This window comes from Dipodomys spectabilis, unplaced genomic scaffold (assembly GCF_019054845.1).
Source record: "Dipodomys spectabilis isolate Male_0828 unplaced genomic scaffold, ASM1905484v1 ptg000108l, whole genome shotgun sequence".
Lineage (NCBI taxonomy): Eukaryota > Metazoa > Chordata > Mammalia > Rodentia > Heteromyidae > Dipodomys > Dipodomys spectabilis.
Genome location: NW_024870785.1, coordinates 14,100,076 through 14,115,499, shown reverse-complemented (window position 1 = coordinate 14,115,499; position 15,424 = coordinate 14,100,076). Strand labels below are relative to the sequence as shown.

At 42.4% G+C, this 15,424-nt stretch overlaps 1 protein-coding gene across 1 annotated transcript in view; it reads left to right on the top strand.

Moving 5' to 3' along the window:
* Aldh1a2 (aldehyde dehydrogenase 1 family member A2) overlaps positions 1 to 15,424 on the top strand; it is a 66,430-nt gene that overhangs the window by 28,854 nt on the left and 22,152 nt on the right. The window contains exons 2-4 of the mRNA XM_042687665.1: positions 8,507 to 8,611; positions 8,755 to 8,895; positions 11,341 to 11,470. Of these exons, the coding sequence (XP_042543599.1) occupies positions 8,507 to 8,611; positions 8,755 to 8,895; positions 11,341 to 11,470 (376 nt within the window). The remainder of the gene's footprint in view (positions 1 to 8,506; positions 8,612 to 8,754; positions 8,896 to 11,340; positions 11,471 to 15,424) is intronic.

The window sequence follows — 15,424 nt, the reverse complement described above, 5'->3', positions numbered from 1 at the left end:
CTGCGACCCTGCCGCCGCAGCAGCAGCTGCTCAGATGTGTCTGCTTGGCTTCCCCTCTCTTGACTAACTCTCTGTCCTGTGATGGCACACTTGGTGTGATTCTCTGGCTTGGGACTGTTCACTGGAACTCTGAAACTGTTTTCTATGCAAGAGCTTGTTCAGATTCCAGCTTCTCCTCCGCCATCTTCCCGGAACTCCGAGGCCATCATCTTTGGAAGCAGATGATGTATTCTACAGGGGTCAGATTTATTGCCAATGGTTAAGAGACCTTAAACACACTTAGACAAGGAGTAGGAAAAAACCTGAATCACAAAAAACTTTTGAGTCACCTTCTCACTGAGCGCCCACTGGTGGCCACGGATGCTATTTGTCTAGGACCTCAGGTGTCCAGTATTAGAACTCTGTCCATACCATGTAAATGGTATCTTCCAAAGTGTCATGTTGAAAAAGGTATTCAGAAGTTCAATTGGGAAGTGTCAACAATTGATTACTGATGTCTGTCAAGGGCAGGAAGGATTTGTATTAAGTAATGTCTTCCTCTGGCACATCATGGAGAGAGATACAGGCAACTGGAAGGCTGAGTGACTTATCAGACATGCAGCATGAAACCAGGACTGGAACACAAGCACCTCTCCACTTCCTCCTACTCCTTTACTCTTTCCTTGTGTTATAAAGGAAAATACACCTTTAAAGTGCTATCTCCTTCCAAATAAACCTCTAAGACACAGTCACCTTAAGTAATAAACAGTAAAATGGCCCCATGACATGCTTGGTAGAAGTCAGCTGAGGGCACCGCAGTTCCAGTTTGGCCTTCCATATAGCAGACCACTAAAGAGCACTCAGGCATATGTTCCAGTACCACAGAGATAACCGGGGCCTTGCAAACGACCTGTGCTTACCAGGGATTTCACAAGGTACAAGTGGCACTGCATCCAGTTAAGACATAAACGCCATTGTTCTAGGGGTCACAGTCCATTTAAAACCACATTTTCAATGAAAACTGCTTTTCACCCCATTCCAGACAAGAAAAAAGGTAAGGAAACGTACTACAAACGAGATGGTATTCAGTATAGACAGAGGGACATCCTTTCCGGGATGGGAAATGAAGATGGCTCTGGGATTCTCAGAACCTCAATTCCCGGGGTTGATTTTTTAATTTTCTTTTGCTAGTTAGCATCAGTTAGTTATTCAAGGAGTTGGATTATAACATGTCCATTTAAACACGTCCATCAAGCCCCTTCCGTCATTCTTTCTCCTCTATCCCAAACTAGATGTAGAAACCTCCACTGGTCCCTTTTCACGCACGTACACATAATATTTTGGATATATCCACCATCCTTCATTCACTATTTGCCCTCTCCCTCCCCCTAGTACCTGTATCACACACAGGATGTGTTTCAACGTCTTAATATTTATTTTTGTTAAAGCGCACATTACCTATTCAAAGGTGTCTAATACGTGCATATACTATACTTTAATCCGGTTGATCATATCGATGTCATATAGATATGTTTATATCATATCTATGATGTAGATATGATATATGTTTATAATGTATCTATACACGTATCTATATGATATATACATGATACATATGTATGTATACACCAGCATGATATATGTATCTATCATGTATCAATCAACATATATGTGTATATACATTAGGAGGCCTAACTTCCAAGTTTTGGCCCTGTAAATTGTTGGTGGTGAAAGCTTGGACTTGTAACAGAAACCTTAGTTTATTCCCCTGGAAAGGAAAACGATGGCTTCATCACAAACGAAAAGAAATAGTGAAGGTTCTCAGTACCCACACTAAGTGGGGTACTTCATGATGTTAGTGATATTGGAATGATTTACTGAATATAAACACAAATCCTCCTAGGTGGCCCTCTCCTGGTTGCTTTAGTAGGCAAGGCAGAGTGAACACAGCTCTTGAAGGACGACAGCTCATCTTCACTTCTCTTCAGAGGGCTTTCTCTGGTGAAGCCTGAAGCCCCTGGCCTTTCTTTCTTGTTGGTTCCTGGCAGGCACGTATGGTTGCTTTGATTGAATCTCTCTGAGGCACAAACTTTTCTCTCTGGTATTATATAACATTAAGACCTAAAGTATTTTACTTTGGGAGTATATGTCTAGACATATAGTAAGTATTAAATACCTTTGTGTGTGTGTCAGATGGTTTGACCTCAGGGCCGGGATGTTGTCTTTTAGCTTTTTCCACTCAAGGCTGGTATTCTGCCACTTGAGTCACAGCTCTACTTCTGGCTTTTTTTTTTGCTGTTTAATTGGCAATAAGAGTCTCATGACTTTCCTGCCTGGGCTGGCTTTGAATCACAGTCCTCAGATCTCAGCCTCCTGAGTATTTAGGTGTGAGCCATCAGATAGCAGCACTAAGTACTTCTGAATTGCTACACATCCCAGTATTGGATCTGGTTTAATGAACCTCCATCACCCCCATGCTGAACAGGAGAAAGAGCCAGTTGCTATTTATTTCTCTATCTCTCATTGCCTACCCATCAGTAGGTGTATAATAAATGGCTGTGAATAAAGGGAGAATGAATGACTTCTAAGGAGATGGACCAATGTCAACTACTTCTTCCCCCTTCCTTTCTTATAATTTTTTCTTTTTGTGTGTGTGTGCTGGTCCTGGGTCTAGGCACCGTCCCTGAGGTTCTTTTGCTCAAGGCTAGCACTCTACCACTTGAGCCACAATGCCATTTCCAGCTTTTTCTGTCAATGTGGTACTGAGGAATGGAACCCAGGGCTTCATGCATGCTATGTAAGCCCTCTACCACTAAGTCACATTCCCAGCCCCACATCTGTCTCTCTCTTTTTTTTTTTTGGTTGGTTTTGGGGCTTGAACTCTGGGCCTGGGCGCTGTCCCTCAGCTCTTCAGCTCAAGGCTAGCTCTCTACCACTTGAGCCACAGCGCCACTTCCAGCCTTTTCTGTGTATATGGTGCTGAAGAATCAAACCCAGGGCCTCATGCATGCAAGGCAAGTACTCTACCACTGAGCCACCTTCCCAGCCCAGCACATCTGTCTTTTTGATAGCTTTTTGGGAATAGGAGTCTCATGGGTTTAGATCTCAGCCCCCTGAGTAGGTAGGATCGTAGGCATGAGCCTCCAGTGCCTGGCTGTTTCCTTTTTGTTCTCTCTTCCTCCCTCTTCTATCTCAGCCCCATCTCTCTCCTAACACACACTGTGCTGTGAGCCACCGAACTAGCCTTCACTCACCTCTTTAGAAGATCATATTTCTTTCATTTCCTGTCTTTGCAAAAATGAAAAGTAGCATGTCTCTATTATAAAGAAACGGCCTCAGCTACTTCTGGACTGAAAAAAAAAAAGCGAGTAGTTAATCAGTTACATTTTATTTAAATACATATGCTTAGTGCTAAATTACCTTGGAAAATCCAGGTTGATTTATGGTTGCCATCGGCCTTAATGAACATTGATTCTGGGGGAATGGTAAGTGGGAATGGCCCTCACAATTGAAGGTGAACAATGAACTCTCTGGGTATTGTCCAATTTGTAGCATGATTTACACAGAAGCAAGACCTGCCCTTCCCGGGGTGACCCCCCCCCCCCCCGCTTTTTTTTCTCATCGTGTCTTTAAGACAGGTTATATATAATCCATAGACAGGAACATTTGCTGTCAAATACTTGGGCTGATTTAGAGCTAGGCCTCAAAAATGGTCATTTATTAATAAAGACGGAAGGGAGAAGAAGAAGGGATTAAAAACAAAACTTAATCTGAGACTTCGCAGGGATCCCGAGTTCTTGCTATGTATCATCACTCGTCCAGTCTGAGGCATTTTTACGAAGTGACCATAAATGAAAGTCAGATTCAATGCACAAGATATATACATTTACTCCACAGCCATCGGAGTCTGTGGCTCTTGGAGAGTTTATAAGAGCCTGGCGAATGCAAATTGACTGGGAAAGAATCCGAGGGGTGGGGGAATGGATGCTGGGTGAGTGGTACTCCCTGACACGGGACACCAAGAACTTTTGCAGAGTGATGATTGAAGTGTAAGGGTTGCCTTGTAAAGCTGCCAGCTGCTTGGTTTCAAAACTTGAAACATTTCCAAAACATTGGATGAGGCACTTTATACGCCCACTAGAGTAAATACGCCGGGTTTTACTGCCAATTTAAATGTGCTCAGTTTACAGCAATGAGCTTGTATAGGCATTACCTTGTTTATAGAAAGTGGAACAGGAAGAAATGAACATTAACCATTACCAGTAGCAAGTCCCCCCCTCCCCCCCCCCCAGCCTTTCTTCCACAACATGGATAGGGATGTGTCACCGCTATCATCGGCGTGTCCTTCCCTCCACCAGAGCAGCCCACGCCATGACCCAGCGCGTGATCAAGACAGTGCACCGGCTGTCCCTTGGTATCTTTCCTAAAACAGATATCAGTAGCACAGAAAAAGGAAGTGTGGAACAGTAGAGTGGGTATGTACCCCTGATCTCGTGTGTGTGTGTGTGTGTGTGGTAATTGGGGTGTGGGGGGAGGCGTTGATTTAGCCAAGGATGTTTTCTACAAGGGAAACCAGCCATAGAAGTCATTTATTTTCTCTTCAAAAGTATCTAAGTATGCAGTGGCCCTTGTGGCTTGGGGTGACCTCCCTAAGCTGAGATCCTATGCTAGATTCGGACATGTAGAGAAGAAAGAAAATTAAATATTCTAGGAAGGGGTTTCCTAGAAAGCACTTTGTCTAGAAGAAAGTAGACACTCAGCAAATACTGTTACGGGAGATGAGAGAAAGAGAAGGGAGGAAGAGGGAAGGGGAGCGGCAATAAGAAGAGAGCATTAAAAGTTGGTGTCTTAAGAGACAGTCCTCATGAATTTAGCTGTGTTTCTAATTCAAGGACACAGAAGAAAGCATAGGCCACATAGGGAACACAAGTTAATAGACACGAGCAAGCATGGACATCGCTGTGAAGGAAGATACAACTATTAGGGTACACATTAGAAAGTAGAGTCTGTTTTTCTGAGTCATATCGATTGAAAGTGTGTGTGTGTGTGTGTGTGTCTCCTGGAGCTTGAACTCAGTGTACTGTAGCACTCTACCACTTGAGCCACAGCTCCATTTGCAGCGTTTTGCTCTCACTGACTTTCCTGCCTGAGCTGGCTTGGAACTTTGGTTCTCAGATCTCAGCCTCCTAAATAAGTAGGATTACAGGCATGAGCCACCGGCACCTGGCCCAAAGTCCTTTTCAAATGTTGTCTGATTGGTGATCTCCAGTGATGAAGTCTGCCTTTATTCTTTTATACTTGGCTTCTCAGAACGCTTTGACGGAAATGCATATGCATATGAATACTAGAATGATGCTACCCAAGGGCTCCCACATTGTCTCTACAACACCATTCCTTCTCCATAGTGTAGAGAGCATGATCCCATGTCTGCAAATAAAGGAGTCAGATGCCCCAAGTGTATGCATTAGACTATTTGTGTTTTCTGTTGCTTGCTTTAATTCTTCTACAACAATATATTCTTTTTGGTGGGAGAGCTGGTCCTGGGGCTTGAACTCTGGGCCCGGGTGCAGTTCCTAGGCTCCTTTTGCTCAAGGTTATCGCTCTACCCCTTGAGCCATAGCATCACCTCTGGCTTTTTCTGCTTATGTGGTACTCAAGAATCGAACCCAGGGCTTCACACATGCTAGGCAAGCACTAAGCCACATTCCAGCTCTGCAAATACTTTTTTTTATGTCGATTTTCCTTATCTTTTAGAATCTCCTCTTTTTTATTCATCCACTTTTTTAAAAAAATCACTTAAAAAATCAGTGCTCTTTTAAAATGTGTGGTTAGTTTATGACATCTCTTAAAAATAATCTTTCTCTCTTTTCTAGTGTCTTCCTATTTTCTATAACTCTGCTTTCTGATTTACCTACTCTCATTTTTTTTTTAGAGATTTCTGTAATTTTCCAGCCTTGATCTCCCGAATGGATTCAACTTACCCTGGCAGACACCGGCCCTGACAGGTCAGGGCCGCTCAATCATCAGAGGAACTTGTACATGGGAGGGAGATAGCCTAACCTCGTGTTTCTTTCTTTTCTGTCACACTTCTGCAACCAGGGTATCAGATGAGCTTCAGAAAGGAGTTAATGTCAAGGAAGAGAGGCAGATCAGGCCAGCAGAATGGTTTTATTAGGGATAGAATTTCTTTCTTCTGCCTTCCCCTCTCCCTACCCCAGGTCACACTCCCTCATTATTTCTCGTTTTTCTGAAGTGTTCTTTTAACATATCAGCCACACCACACTAGAGCCCTCCCTGCTCCGAAGCAAACTCCAGCAACTCTTATCTCTACCCTCCATCTAAGCACTAAATCACAATGTCTTACCTCATTTAACTTCCCTGAAAGTAATCTTGTCTTTGAAATATTATCGTACGTTCCAGAACGGCAGTGTGTACGTAGGCTGTGGCTTCTCAAACCATTCTTTGCTTAGACGGGGCCCTACATAAATATTTCGTGGGTCTCTTTCTGTAAAACCGAATTTCTGCTCAGATACTCCCTTTGCTATTTATGTGCTAGAAACTTGTTCTACAAAGGAGGATGAGGAGGAAGACTTTGTGGGTCCTTTAATCTTATGAGGGGCTTGTAATGAAACCAAGGGCTATAAGTCTTCTTTAGACTTTCCTGTGGGCTATTACTTTTAATCTTTCTGTTTTAAAAGGTTAGTAGTTGTGGCCAAATGTTGCTGCACAGGATTCTCATTTTCGGCAATAAACAACCTACTTTCAAGGCCCCTCTGTCATAATACACTAGATCTTGGAGATATACATGCATGGATATATGTATATATACATATATACATCTATGTATGCATAGATGTATATATACACACATATAAGTATACAGATGTATGCATATATATGTATATTTACATATATACATGTATGTATGCAAATATTTATTTATAAAAATATTTTTTAAGTTTCATTTTTCTGTGACTCTTGATAGTACATTGATTAACTATTGATCTTATATCTTGCAACTTTCCCAAATTTATATGTCTGGTAATTTTTTAATAGATTTCTACATGGTTATCATATCATCTGAAAAGTAAGAGGATATCCTTTATTTCCAAGCTCTTCGCTTGCTTTCTCTCTCTTTCTATTTCTCCTTCCTTCCTGCCTTCTTATTATGTTACAATATCAAATATCACAATATTAAGTAGGAACAGTGAATACATATCTTCATATATTTATATATTACTTCTACTATATTGATTAATTAAAAGAGCAGTGATCTCAAAATGAATAGGAAGCTGAATGAAAATACAAATACTGGGTTTTCTCTAGAGGTTAGTGCCAATATTAGTTCCAGGGAATTGTAAAACTAAATCTCCAGCAGCATATTTATTATTCTCAGGCTTACATAGAATATTCTCCAAGATATAGGCCGCATTCTGGGCTGTAAAACATATGCTTACAAATGTGAACTACTAGAAATCATATAAAAATAGGTTTTCTGGTTCAGTAGAATTAAACTAGAACTGAAAAGCTATCTGGAAACCATCCACAATACTTGGATATTAAACCACATACTTATAAGTAATACATCTGCCTATGAACAAGTCTTAAACTAAAAGTATTTAGAATTAAATGAAAATAAGGCTTATTCAAAATCTGTGAGATGCAGCTAAAGCAGTATTTTTAATGTCATGGCATTAAGTGCATATATTAGAAGAGAGGAAATAGCCTAAACTTCTGTTTTAGGAAACTAGAAAATGAATAATGCAAACCTAGAGTATTAGAAGAAAATCGCAAATATGCAAGCAGAAATGAGTTAAATTGAGAATAGTTAAGACTAGAGAATTACAAACTGAAAGGACAATGAGTTTCTACTACAGACCAGTCAGAATGGTTAAAATCCAAAAAGCCGCAGACTATGGAGCAAAAGAAGCACTTCTTTTTTGGGGGGGTCGGGTAGGGGTGGGGGTCTGGTCGTGGGGCCTGAACTCTATGCCTGGGCGCTGTCCCTCAGCTCTTCAGCTCAAGGCTAGCGCTCTACCACTTGAGCCACAGCCCCACTTCTGGCTTTTTTCTTTTTGCTTATGTGGTGCTGAGGAATCGAACCCAGGGCCTCATGCATGCAAGGCAAGCGCTCTACCACTGAGCCACCTTCCCAGCCCCAGAAGCACTTCTTAATTGCTGATGGGAATGTAAAATGATCTTTTCTTAATGCGTTGTATCAGGAGCACATGGTGCCCATTTGTCCCAGTGCTGATCAGACACTGTCTCTCTTGCTGGTTGACATGTTCAACTAAAGCTAAACACTCTTAAGTCTTTGGACAACATCAAAACCAAAACAACTTGGAGGGAATTCCTGGATTGAGAGGGAGTGGGATGAGACAGGACTCTGTTTAGGGTGTCTTGTAATGCTTCAAGGTTTACACTTGCCTGACACCCTCAAGTGTACAGCTCTAGTATTATCACCAGGCGACTGCCACACTTCTGATCGACTGCATCACAGATCCCATTGTACTGTCTCCTTTCCTAGATCTTTATTAACAATGAGTGGCAGAACTCAGACAGCGGGCGAGTGTTCCCTGTCTACAACCCAGCCACAGGAGAGCAGCTGTGTGAAGTCCAAGAGGCCGACAAGGTATGTGTTTCCAGATCCTCTACGAAGTAACCCCTGTCAAGTCAGGGGAGCAGTAGACATGCACTCGATCAGACACCATCACTTACGTTGGGAGCCCAAGAGCCGATGGTTCCTCTCCCTTTCATGTGCCTCTTCCCTAACAGGCGGATATAGACAAAGCAGTGCAGGCAGCCCGCCTGGCTTTCTCCCTTGGCTCAGTGTGGAGAAGGATGGATGCTTCAGAGAGAGGACGTCTGTTGGACAAGCTTGCAGACTTAGTGGAACGAGACAGGGCAGTTCTTGCAGTAAGTAGCCCAAGGATGAGTCTTTACTCCAGAATCACGGTTCTTCTGTCTTTAGGAACATGGGCCGGGAGGCAGACCTGCGGGGAAGATAGGACGTGCAGAATACACCTAGGAAATGGGAGCTGTGTATACTTGGGGATAAAGTGGGGAAATAGAGAATCAGCTGAGTGTCTCTCCTCTTTGCATTTTGAAGAACGACTGTAACACTGCGAGATTGCTAAGTCCTTTCCTTTCTCCTGCCTATAAAACCTATCAAGCACCAGGCAGCTTGCATAAACCTATCCCCAGCAATACTCTGGAGGATCTGATAGGACCACTACCCCCTGCAAACTCTGGTTACTCTTCAGAAGCAGAGGGCTGCAGGCCTTTGCTCTTAGGCTTTGTTTGTCCTATCATTTTTTTAGATACACAAGGAAAGAGAGACGCTAACTTTCTTTTCACTAGAGCAATTAGAGCAATCTTTCTCCCAGGATCTTACCCCACCCTAGAGCATTTTTGTTGTTGTTGTTACTGTTGGCTCTAAGGCCTGAACCCAGGATCTGAATGCTGTCCCTGAGGTCTTTTGCTCAAGGCTAGAACTCCACCACTTTGAGCCCACAGCTCTGCTAGCGTTTTTTTTTTGTTTGTTTGTTTGTTTTTTGCATGGCTAATTGGAGATAAGACTCTCATCAGGATTTTTCTGTCCAGGCTGGCGTTGAACCACGATCCTCAGTTCTTAGCCTCTTGAGCAGCTAGCATTAAAATTGTGGGCTGCTGGTACCCAGCTCCAGATGGTTTTGTTATTGCTGCTCTTTAAGTAAATGGCAGCTTTTTAGAGAATTCAGAGTTCTGGGGAGATGAAAACTGTCTCTTGGTTGACTAGTACTTCATTCTATGTCGTGTACAGCTTGGCTCTATGCTAGCTGCACAGAGAATGTAATGCCCACCTTTTGTTTTGGTCTGGTCCTGGGGCTTGAACTCAGTGCTTGGGTACTGTCCACGAATTTCTTTTGCTCAAGGCCAGCACTCTACCACAGCTCCATTTGCAGCTTTTGGGCAGTTTTTTTTTTTTGGAGATAAGAGTCCCACCGACTTTCCTCCCCAAGCTGGCTTTAAACCTCAATCCTCAGATCTCAACCTCCTGACTATCTAAGATGACAGACCCACACCTGTAATGCAGCTTGTAATACCATCTTAAAAACGTATTACGTTCCTAAAAGTATCAGTGAACAGTAGACATGAGACATTCTATGATGAGTTTCATCTTGTCCATTTAATAAATAAACTGCACTGTAAATAATGAGTAGAAAACAATTCAATGGTAGCGTTGTCAGTAATCCCATCATTTTTACACCAGGCTGTGTTATAAAATGTCCTTAGAGGGGAAACCATGAAAGTTATTAAAAATATACTTACATTTGTTAAGCCTGTAATACCTTTAATCTATCTCAAGTCTGGAGAGCTCCTTGTTTCTCAATGTTTTCCTTACAGACTTAATCTGTGTAGGAACATGTCATCAAAAAAAAAAAATCATAATGGTTAGAATGTAAAACTGCTTAATATTGCTATTTTTTTAATTAAATGGACCAGATTCTTTGCTGTTAATACATAATGGTTGTTAATCTAAATGTTTACTTGAAACCAGCCTTTAAGTTGTTAAAAGTGTGGGCTTCCCTAAGGGCGATCTTGTTTATTTGATGGTAATAAATAAACTTGCTGTGCACTGTGAGTATTCTTTCTCTCGGTGGGGGTCCTGGCAGCTGTGGAGAACATTTTATTTTCTCCTCAATTGCATAAAAAAAAAAAAAATCTATGTCCCCATTCCTCTTTATGGATTCAGGTTACTAGTGTAGACTCCAAAAAACAAATCCCTCTTCAGCTCTGGTTATTAATATACCAGAAGGTAGTTTGACAAGCCGAACATTTCCTTCTTGTCAGTTAAAGGAGTGCCGCGCTTATGTATTTGGACAGTAGTCATTGAAAATACACAGACACGAGCATGTATGTGCTCATTGTGGATTTTACTAGAAACTCAAACCACACTTGCATACTAGACATTTCTATTTGGAAAATCGGAGTTAAACGAGGATGCATCACCATTCATAGCCATTTGCATGCTCTTCCCTTCCCCCTTACCCCTCCTTCCCTGTGCATGCACCAGTTCTGAGGCTTGCCCTTTGGGCTTGGGTGCTGTGCCTGAGCTTTTTTGCTTGAGGCTAGCATTCTACCACTTGAACTTCTAGCTTTGTGGTGGTTAATCAGAGATTAGAGTTTCACAGACTTTCCTGTCTGGGCTGGCTGGCTTTGAACCTTAATCCTCAGATCTCAGTCTCCTGAGTAGTTAGGATTACAGGTGTGAGCTACCAGCACCCGTCTTTTTCCTCTTTTCCTTTGCTTCAGAAACTCTTTAGTCTATACCTGGAAAAATGCATGCGATTAAATTCCTCTTCCTTTCTTTTCCTACAGACTATGGAATCCTTAAATGGTGGCAAACCATTCCTGCAAGCTTTTTATGTGGATTTGCAGGGCGTCATCAAAACTCTGCGGTATTATGCAGGTTGGGCTGATAAGATTCATGGAATGACCATTCCTGTAGGTAGGTGAAACACAACTGTGTCAGAAAGGGAATGGGGGGTTCATCCAGAAACTCAGTCTCATCACCCCAAATGGGCAGCAACTACTCAGCGTAGCTCTCAGACGAGTCTAGCAACTTGAGCTGCGCCTAGAACCAAAGCATCGCTGACTCTGACACGGTCCCTCCTTCTGTGTGTAGACATTCTACAAGTACATGTAGGGACAAGCAACTTGAATCCATCTATGAATACGCCTATGTCTATTAACCAACCACTAAGTACTTGGCTAGGGGCCGGGAGTTTGAAAGTATGGTGGGCATTGGGATGTCAGGGAAAATTCCGAGCCTTGGCCTTCGCCCTCTTGAACCATAACATCCACTCCTCGGAAGGAAACATTCTACGATGCGCTGCTGGGCCTGAGAGGATAGTTGGAGCCTGGGTCAGCCAGGCTACAAGTTTTATTCCACCATCAATGCTGAGACACTGAATTGCTTCCAACAGATGATTTTGCTTTGATCAAAATCACACTTAGAAAAAGCACTTTGATCGCAGAGGGATAATCTATGTAAAAAACTGTCTACTCTTTGTTCCCCTGAAGGAGCTTCTAACCAAAAGTCTTTGAAAGAGGAGAAAGGATGCTCGTTTTGACCTCAGGGTTTGAACTCAGGGATTCATACGCGTTCAGCTTACCTGCATGCTTATCTGGTGCTCTACTTCTTGAGCTATGCCTCCACATTTCCCTTTTGCTGGTTATTTTAGAGATGGCATCTCAAAGACTTTTCTGCCCAGGTTGGCTTTGAACCATATTCCTCAGGATCTCAGTCAGAGTAGCTAGGATTACAGGTGTGAGCCACTGACACCTGGCTAGGATACTCACTTCTGAGCCATTTACCAGTGGCCTCCTCCTCTGAATTGGGAGTTTCTCCCACTTCTATCCATTCCATCCCGCCATGGGATGGGATTGCAGAATTAGGCAACGTGAACTTGATTCACAATGGTCTTGATGTTATTTCCTTTACTACACTATCCATTATTTCCTGCCATTACCCAATGGAGCCATTCTCTCTGACCATAAATCCTGAGCTTTGACCCTTTACTACGGCAAGTCCCAGTTATAATGATAAATAATAACCATTACTATGATTTGTGGAAGGCTTTCTTAGTGCTCATTTGTATCTCACAGCAGTCCCCAGGAGAAGTATTTTCTCATTTTGATTATTTTTATTATTTTACCTATATCAGAATCCTCTGCTCCTCTCCTATCTACGACCCCCTAATGATGGAGGACAAGTCCAAGCTTGTGTTCAGTTTTTGTGACGGAGAAATGGAAGCTAATGGGCTTATGTCACCTTAGATTTTTCTCTGTATTGAGTGCTAATCTTATTGATTTTTTTTTTTTAGGGTATGTGAACAAATTTAGCCTCTGCTTTATGTTGAACATCAAAATGACCTTAGGATGTATCATTCAACAAAAGGAGGTTAAAAACGACTCAGGTCACATTTCATTATTTATCTTGGAGCTTTTTCCAGTTTTACCTGTTAATGCTGAAGAATAGGCTAAAACATGGACACTTTACTGACTTGGGTCTTCAGGCTTTGCCTTCGATCTGCTTGCCCTGGTTCAGTGCTCTCCACAGTGAAAGGGTAGTGGAAAGCATGCAGTCTGAACAGGAGTGAGGGGCTGTGTCCTGTGTCCACCCTGCCTTTCACCAAGGCATGTCAGTGGGGCCTGAACTGTCAGTGGCAATGAAGTCAGGCCCAGCGAGAGGCTTCAGCGAGAGGCTGAAGCTTCAAGGACCCCCAGGAACCCCGAAGGATCCAGGGAAATAAGATGACTTTCTTCAAGACCATGTAATGGACTAGTGGTAAAACTGAGCTATAGCTTCAAAGGCAGATGTGGTTAGCCAGACCCGATCTCAACACATACCCACCCATGCACACAACATCAGCTCTGATGGCACAGGCCTGTAATGACTGCTGGGCAAGAGGCAAAAGCATGGGGCTCGCAGTCCAAGGCAAGCCTAGGGACAAGTGCAAGACATTACCTGAAAAAATAAACTCAAAATGAAAAAAGGGTTGGAAATGTGGCTCCAATGGTAGGGTTCTTGTTTAGCAAGCATGTGGCCCCGAGTTTCAGTCCCAGGATGGTCAAGGAAATGTTCTGATTGTGATATATATTCATTTATTTTTTCTGCTGATATATATTCATTTTTTTCTGATATATATTCATTTTTTTTTTCTTGAACTCTGGGCCCAGGCACAGTCCCTAAACTCCTTTTGCTCAAGGCTAGTGCTCCTCCCTGTGAGCCACAACACCTCTTCCAACTTTTTCTGTGATTAACTGGACCTAAGAGTGTCACAGACTTTCCTACACAAGCTGGCTTCGAACCATGATCCTCCAATCTCAGTCTCCTGAGTAGTTAGGATTATAGGCATGAGCCTCTGGGCTCATTTTGAATATAAAATGAAATAAGGATGTGAAAGTCATTTTGTACGTTTCTATAGAAACATATTGTGGTATTCTTAATTTATCATTAAAAAGTATTAAGGGCAATGTTCAAACTGGGCTAGATGTCACACACCTATCATCCTAGCCACTCAAGAAGTAGAGGTAGAAAGCCCTCAAGTTTGAGGACAGTCAGGGAAAAGTTAGTGATAAACAAAAGAACTGGGGGTGTGTCTCAGGTGGTAGAGTCTTCGATGTCTTCCCAGGCCTGTGGAGTCTGAGTCTGCATTCAGAACACAGTCAGATGCTTCAGGTGCTCATGTAAGTTTGAGAAGCACCAGACAGCTCCCCTGTAACAGTGGTAACATGCCAGGTGGTACAAAACAGTAAACTAGTAAGCATCCACTTTTTGGATTTGAAGAATGAGAAAAGAAAACATAACTTAGCTCTTGTTATTTTCTAGATTTTCTTGTTTTTTTCTAGATTCTTTTAAATGAACCTAACAAGTAGCTATGTTCATATTTGTTAAAGATGAGTTGATTTAACAGAAGGTACTGTGCACGTGGTAGTGTATGTGCTATTTGCATATGGCAAAAGTTTTCAATGTGACCCTTGAGGGGCAGATCTGGTCCCTATTGTGCACTCCTTCAGATCAATATTTATCAAATCAGAGAACAGAGTAGCCTAGGAAGAAGTCTTTTTTTGGGGGGGGTCTGGTCATGGGGCTTGAACTCTGGGCCTGGGCGCTGTCCCTCAGCTCTTCAGCTCAAGGCTAGCACTCTACCACTTGAGCCACAGCGCCACTTCCACCTTTTTTCTTTTTGCCTGTGTGGTGCTGAGGAATCGAACCCAGGGCCTCATGCATGCAAGGCAAGCGCTCCACCTCTGAGCCACCTTCCCAGCCCTAGGAAGAAGTCTTATTTCCCATAGTTCAGTTTCTGTTGGGACATTATTTTGAAGTCAAGTTCAATTCCTTATCGTGGTCAGCTTTTTAAAGATTTTTGTCTATGTTTTCTGTGAAATGTGCATATACTTTGTTCAAGAAATTCCTCAGTTACATATAAAATGATAGTCTTTTTAGCATTATTTATAACAGACAACACTGAAAGTTGTTTTGATGATCTTCAGGAGTGGGACAAAATTACTGTTACTTGTTCAGGCCATGCAATAACATGCAGCCATTATGATGGACTAGCTATATACAGAAAAGAGAGAAGAATGAAATATAAGACTAGATACCACAGTTCCATTTGTATTCAGAAAAAAAGAAAAGAGAAGGGCATTAAAAGATTTGTCCATGAATAGAAGTTCCTTGAAAGTATGTACCAGAAACAGACAACGGCTAATACTGGGAAGAGAAATCAGAGATCTAAGGCCAAAGAGAGAAATAGAGAGAGGGAGAGGAGCACCTTAATTTAAGTTGTATATTTATTTGTCGGTCGTGGGGCTTGAACTCTGGGCCTGGGCGCTGTCCCTCAGCTCTTCAGCTCAAGGCAAATGCTCTACTGCTTGAACCACAGTACCACTTCCA